At 48.9% G+C, this 7,081-nt stretch overlaps 1 protein-coding gene across 2 annotated transcripts in view; it reads right to left on the bottom strand.

Annotated features, from left to right (window-relative positions):
* Nucleotides 1-7,081, bottom strand: part of LOC108684608 (neurogenic protein mastermind) — a 197,459-nt gene that overhangs the window by 84,843 nt on the left and 105,535 nt on the right. Inside the window, exon 1 of one of the 2 annotated variants that reach the window (XM_018189020.1) lies at nucleotides 2,873-6,434. The exons of the other annotated variant lie outside the window; for it this stretch is intronic. Within the exon in view, the coding sequence (XP_018044509.1) occupies nucleotides 2,873-2,878 (6 nt within the window). The 5' untranslated portion in view covers nucleotides 2,879-6,434. Of the gene's footprint in view, nucleotides 1-2,872; nucleotides 6,435-7,081 lie in introns of those variants that run through there. 2 annotated transcript variants of the gene reach the window in all.

The following is a 7,081-nucleotide window of genomic DNA, read 5'->3' as shown; positions in this document are numbered from 1 at the left end:
GGACGAACTGGGAGAGGAAGAAGACTTCTCCGCGCCGTTCCGCATCATGAGCTAGCTCGTTCGTACGCTCGTCCGCTCCGTTTCATCACCAAGTCGTTCGTTTCCGTTGGTCGCTTCGGCGCGGTTCGACGCGGCGCGGCGCGGCGCGGCGCGGCGCGGCGCAGTGCGACGCGTAATCAAGTGGTATAAATAATTCCGACGCGCAGCCATGAGCCGGCCGTCCTTCCGTCCATCCGTTCGCCGCCCGTGCGAGGCTTAATCCCCTGTTATGACACGCCAGAAATTGGAATGCCACATCACGCGTCACTAAACTGGAAACTCGCGCTCACCCACAACATTGAATCCTCCGCTGCTGATAAGAGTGCCTGCCCAGGATAAGATTCTTATTCGAAGCTCGATTATAATAATCTCTATATACAATATCTATTAGTCTGGAACAGTTTTAGAGTAACGTTAATTTAGTCGCCTAAGTGACATAAATAGGTGCGATGTTATTGCGCCAGAAATTAACGCGCTGACTTGACGCACGAGTTTAATTCAGCTAAATTGCGAACAGTATTTAAAGGAATGGTACGTTGGAGTTCTCTCGACGAGCACCGTAGTATAGATTGGCTACTAAGAGAGCTAGCTTTATACAGATAATAGCTATGAACTAGAACCCAGCAAGCCACGCTGAAAGCACAGTTACGTTAATATCGCTAGACTAATTTTGACTCGTCGGTGAAACGCGGAAGATAACGGAATGCACTGGAGATTTTCACATTGCGTTTTTGCGCTCATGTCAGCGCATACTCATTGACTGACAAAATAATAATAATAATAATAATGATATACATTATCCAATAATAACGTATATACATTATTCATTTTAAATGATATTTAAAAGATTTCGTTATCTCCTTCCATTATACCGATTCGGTTTGATCATTGCAATTTTTATTAAAGTTTACATTTGACGACAAAACTTACGCGTTAATACAATTTCAAATCAATGTAACGATGCCGAAGCATCACAGGCGAATAATCGAGGGAGTGAAGATTGTATAGTTTCAGTCGTAGACTTTGAGAACAGACAATACCGGAGGATGTTGAAATGGTATGACACGTCGTTGCCACTGCCGTGTATGACTGGCCGATTCCGTCGACTAACGCCCCGGATCGCGAACCTGTCATTAGTGCAACGGAACCGGTGCATCGGGGGAACACAGGGAGAGCACAGGGAGAGCACAGCGGAATGTCCGCGAGCCGGCGCGGCGTGCAATGCGATGGACGCCCCTATTATCGGTCGCTCGACCGCCAGAATGCCGTTAGACGCACCGACGGTCAATCTATTGTATCCTACGTGTGCGCATGCAGCTCCGCAGGCGATCTCGCATCGCGAGCGACGCGAACGAGGAGAGTGCGCGAGGGCTTAACCAGACGACAGAATTAGCTCGCGTTCGAGCGCGTTACGAGGAAAATTTCCTGCCCAACCTGCCGATGCGTCTTCGCCGCAATTTGCAATTTGTTCGTTTAATTTTTACGGCCAATTTCACAACTCACTCTCGAACTCTCAATCGAGGTTCAATTTGTTTTTCATTTCTTTCCAATTCTAGAATTGGAAAGAGATAATGATAAGTTGAATCTCGATTAAGAGTCAACCGTGAGACTTGTGAAACTGGGCCTAAGTCTCTCGATGTTATTGTATTTATTACAGTATTGATATTCAAACATTCGACCTACGGGTGACCCGTTCAGTTTCGGTTATATCATAACTGTTGATTTGGCGACGTTTTGATTTTCAATGCCACGAGAATCTGGATGGTTTGAGTCGTATTAGTCATATCTTTCTTTAATCCTCTATACAACAAATTGCAAAGAAGACGACGATTTATGCGTGACCAAGAATAAAGAAATGACTGATTAAATCCAGTTAGCGTATTCGTGACGAAAGAATTCCAATTGTCGTTGAAAAAAAGCAGACACCGAGAAACATTTGTTTGCGCCCTCGAGCAATCCCTCTAAGCGCAGAGCGACAGAAATAAAGCCTACGTTTATAGTAACCGCGGGTGAATGGAATTGAAAGGGTGAATCACTTCCGTTCGTTTCAACCTAACTCTCTCGATCGAACGATCTCGAGGAAGCGGTTGATCTTACACTTAACTATCGTACTTTCTCTGACTCGGTAAATTTTCTGATTTAACTCAATTCGCTCGTCGTGTTATTACAAATCAATTTCAGAAAGTGAGACAATAAGGCAATCGAGCGTAACGACGCGTAAATGAAAACATGACGGCTCGAAAGTCTTCAAGTGTCACGACGCGAAATTTTGAAGTTCTGACGATGATAAATATTTCTCTTCTCTGCTTTTCTCTCTCTCTCTCTCTCTCTCTCTCTCTCTCTCTCTCTCTTCCTCCCTCTTTCCCGCTATTCAGTACGAGGGAGCAGCGCATGGTGTTGCAATGCAAACAATGCAAACTTACAGTACGGATGCACCTGTGTTATGCTCCGAGACACATGAGACGCGATTTCAATACAAACAGCGGGGGCCTGTATGGTGCGTAATACAGTTACGACGGTCAGCAGTTTCCGGTTTCTTTATACCTTCTGAGAGGAAGATGAGACAGGAAACGGACGCTGTGAGCGCAAAATATTTGAGACCTCCATGAATCCTTCCCTTTTCCTGCTGCGAGTTTATCGTTAAACGTTCGTTTGATTCTCAAGGCGAAACATCTGACTACTTTTACGTTGAATTAATTAATGTTGAAATAAAACGATTTAAATCTCGCAATGGCAATAAAGAGGCTTTTGCCTCTCTACATTGTAAATGAAATTATAAACTTTCTATCGTATGTAGATAAAATTAATTATTACAAAAAAGTAGTTAACGTACCATCATTCCAGGTAATCTAATGTCGCAGGAACGACGTGGTAGAAGGAAGATTTCTTTTCACAGAGAGGCCACCCGGGCCTGAGGCCCTGGCAGAGGGGGGCCCACCATGCCCCTCCAGTTCTTCGTGTCCTTTTGTGTCGTTATACCAAAGCAGCGGATTTTGCCCTCGACACGTTTCGTCGATACACTTTTTCGTCACGATTGTAAATATCAACGAAACTTGAATGTCATCTTTTCCTCGCTCGTTCAGCGATACACGTCATTTATATTCCTTCTACGGTTTTGTCGTTAATCTTTATAATCGTAACTGTAGCACTCGATTTGTTTATACTCGCAAATAATATAAATGATTACACTCAATGTCGTCCGATTATTCACGAGTAAAGACGTACACGTCCATGTGAACGCTCGATACACTTGTTCGATTGTACCGTTATCCCGATGGGATTGAATTACGACTAAACGCTACTCGACTGGGGAAAGAAAAAAATACGACAAGGCACCGGAGAGTCTTCACTTAATTCGTTTGTGCTCTCGCTGTCGCTAAATGTCACTCAACCCTTTCGTTCACGCTGCCGAGACAGCGTGCGCAGAATCGATTTCCTTCTATCGATCGTTCGTAAAATGTAATGCCCATCTTAACAATTTGACTAGCTATCGTCGTCGACGCACTAACACACCAACATGCCGACGTCGTCTCTTTGTATGTCACGCGTCACAGAGAGACTGTTCGAGAAATCTTTTTCGTCTCTCGTCTTATCGCTTCCTCACTCGAGTTACCGATCCTCTTTCACAGAGAAAGAACGTGACACTTCTTTCGATGTGGCCTTGCACGCCGCGTATCGCCCGCTAGCTTATTCCCTGACCTCTGACCTTGCTAAGTTCTCTCACAGCCAGCGACCGACCGACCGACCGACACACCGACGAGATGCGTATCGACGATAACCGAAGCCGATTGTGAAAAATAATCGAGACGACGCAATTGTTTTATCCTAAGTCTCGGTGTTTCTATAATTTCTTGAAAACGCTCACCACTAGCGGACTTTTCGCCGCTAATTCACATTCTTCGCAAGAAAGAAACAATGATCGCGGGAAGCACTTTTTGTACAAATAGTTCTTCACAAAAAGTGTTTTCACAGTTTTCGTACTTTCTTTCCTTTCTTTCGAGTAGCTTAAAAACGCCAAAGTTCGAACACGCTCTCGTTGTTGACACGCGTTATCGCTTGGTATTGCCACACGACGTGATTTCGTTCCAGAAAACGGTCTAGTTCTACCGGCGATGGTCTCTCGATCCACAGCGTGGGAACGGAAGAAAATCGCGACGGCGGAGGCAGCTTTTCGTCGACGAACGCGCGCTTCGATTTTCCCTCGTAAATCGTCAACAGGTGGTTTTCCGAACGACGACGCACGCGGAACGCACGCGACGCGGATTCTCAGAATCCAACGGGACGCGGGCTCGGCGATCGCGACTCGCGACTTGCGGCGGTTCGACGAACAGCTGATCGCTCGTGCGACGTCCTGGCTCCTCTCGGCGGAGCGGGAGGAGAGACAGGAGAGACTAAACCAGTGTCGCCGCGCGATCGCGTGTAGTCGACTGATGCCTCTGGAAGTTCTCTCGGACTTGGCCTGAACTAACGGACCGGACAGAATTCGCCGTCGCGATTCCAGTCACCGAGCACGAAACGCCGGACTGTTTTATATCAGACCTCACTCTTCTCGCATGCCCTCCCTTCCTCCGCCGTCGGTGTTTTGTTCAGTGTTCCGATGCGTGCGCCTAACTCTCGCGAAACTATTTTCGTTCCTGCGACGGCAGGAACGACGACGCGTTTAAGCAGCACGCGTTGCTTCCCACCACTCTATCGCTCCTTTCCGTTCCCTCTGCGCCGTCTTCTCTCTCACACGTGTCTTCTGTTCTCGCCGCTCGTCCCGCTTTTCTCGTGCTTTTCCCGTGGCCGTCGTCGAGCGCGTCCCGAGATATACGTCGTATACGGCGTTGAGTCCACGTTATTGTCGTCCTCGCCGTCGTCGTCGTCCTCCCCGTTGCCCCGTTGCTCGCTAGGTTTACAATACAGGGATCGCGCGCGCTTCCCCCCACGCGGTGGACGCACAGCAGAAGGAGGATGAGACGGAGGAGGGCGACCGGGTTCTTTCATACGCAAACATCGGCTGACGACTCTCGTCGTGCGGCGTCTCGGCCCTCTCGACGAGTCACGAGCGAGCAGGTAGTATCGCTGCGCCCCTTTAAACTTTTCGTAACGAACGGCTACGATCGGCCGGTTGTTTCCTCGCAGAGGAAGGCACTCACGCACTCGTCCACTCGCGGTTCATGGCGCGAAATAACATGATCGTTTACTATACTACTACCTTCTCTTCTCGACTCTTCTTCTCTCTCTCAGTCAGGCATCGGCGATGCACGTGCAAACGAAAAAGCTCGCACGAAAGAGAAAGGAGGAGAGGGAGTCTCACAGTTTGACAAGTCGAGAGAGGGAGAGACTTGGCTGGCGAATATTTTAAAAATCAAGCACACTGAAGAAGAGGAAAGAGAAGAGGGAGAGAGTGCAAAGAACGGTAGGTTGTACGCCCTGTCGAAGACCGCGAGCGATTGACTCCCGCGCGTCCCGGTCTCTTCGTAGCCACGGCACGCGTGAGAGAGGAACACGGGAGGGGATTCCCACGGGAGGGGGGAGGAGAAGCGGCGACGGCTGCCGCGGTAGGGCCAGGAGGGCACGCGAGAAAGGGAGAGAGAGAGAGAGAGAGAGAGAGAGAGAGGACGGAATTGGATAGACGAGGAGAGACAGACAGAAGGGGTGGAGTGAAGGGGGCAACTTGAGTGACGACGAGGGTGGCAGGGGGGAGGAGACGGTAGGTATGGCGCGTGCCACTACACGCTAGCAGGTGGAGTGCGCGTGCCCAGAAATCTCTATTTCTCCCCCTTTGCGTTTCCGTTCTCTTTTCACGATTCGCCGCCAACTTTTTCTTCCCGTATCTCTCTTCCCCTCTTTTTTTCCCTCCTCCGTCTTCGTTCGGCTCGTCGTTCGTTGTGCGTTTTACAGTTTTTCCATGTTTCAGGAAATGTCCCTCGTCCTCCTCTTTTGCTTTGTGATGCTGTTTTTTCCTCTTTCCTTTTTTTCCTCACGTTTTTCAAGGGTAGAATTCGCGATCGACGTACCCACGTCGCATTCTCATTCTCAAAATTTCACTTTCTTCCTTGGGCTCCTAATCGATGATTTTGTGACGTTTCACACGGAGATCGTTTCCGAGTTTCCCGCGCGTGTCACTCGAGCACGTCACGCGATTACAACGCGCCACCTCGACCACGACGTGCCGGCATGATAATACGAAATCGATTCGCCCGATTGAGAGATTCCTGCATTCATAATGTTTACGTCGCACGGTCAGGTTATTCTCGTAGTCCGATAAGAGAGTTGCTAACGAAAGTCTCGATAAGCGTGTTAGCCGAGTTGTTGCGACAAGTTTACAGTAACGTCACGGACACATCCACGAATCCTATCCGTGTCAAAAACTCACTTTCGTTGGCGTTCGCCAAATGTTTTAATTTTAAGAAAAAAATTGCAAAAAACACGGCAAAATTTGTTAATAATTATATATGCCTCAGTTCCAAATGCTGTCAGATCTTATGGAGGGTGCATTCAATTTCGACAACTTCGAAGGAACTCCAGTTCAGTCTGTCGTAACGATTCATTCATCATTAGATCACTGAATCAATACAATGTCTCGACGTGTCGTCAGCATCCACCAGAGAAACCCACTGCAAAATCGAATGCACTGCCGTGGCGAGCTTTCATAAATTTCGTTAGTGCTTCTCTTCTACGGGTACAATGCGCATCTGTCAATCTCGCAAAAATGAACGATATACACGGAGGACTAGTCCAAATCTCTTCGAGGTTTGCCGAGTCACATCTCGCGACGCGTCTCTTAGCTCGCGCGAACCCCGAGGATGCTCCTCGTGTCGCGTTACGTCGCGCAATGCGAGCTGTCACCGCTGCGCACGTGGCTCGCTAGGAGACGCGATGCGACGGCACGTCCCCCCCTTCGATACGAAGAACCTGACGCTCCGAGAAGTCGCCAGCCACTGACTACGTGCATCGCGACCGCTCTGGGCGGCCTGGCTCCTCGCTAGTCGCTCACGCGGGGAGGCACGCGCGGCGACGGCGGCAGCGGAGTCTCGGCTACGTTCGGCCGGACTCG

The sequence above is a fragment of the Atta colombica genome, unplaced genomic scaffold, assembly GCF_001594045.1.
Source record: "Atta colombica isolate Treedump-2 unplaced genomic scaffold, Acol1.0 scaffold136, whole genome shotgun sequence".
NCBI classification, from domain to species: Eukaryota; Metazoa; Arthropoda; class Insecta; order Hymenoptera; family Formicidae; genus Atta; species Atta colombica.
The sequence above is the reverse complement of the archived record's forward strand: the minus strand, read 5'-3'. Positions and strand labels throughout refer to the sequence as shown.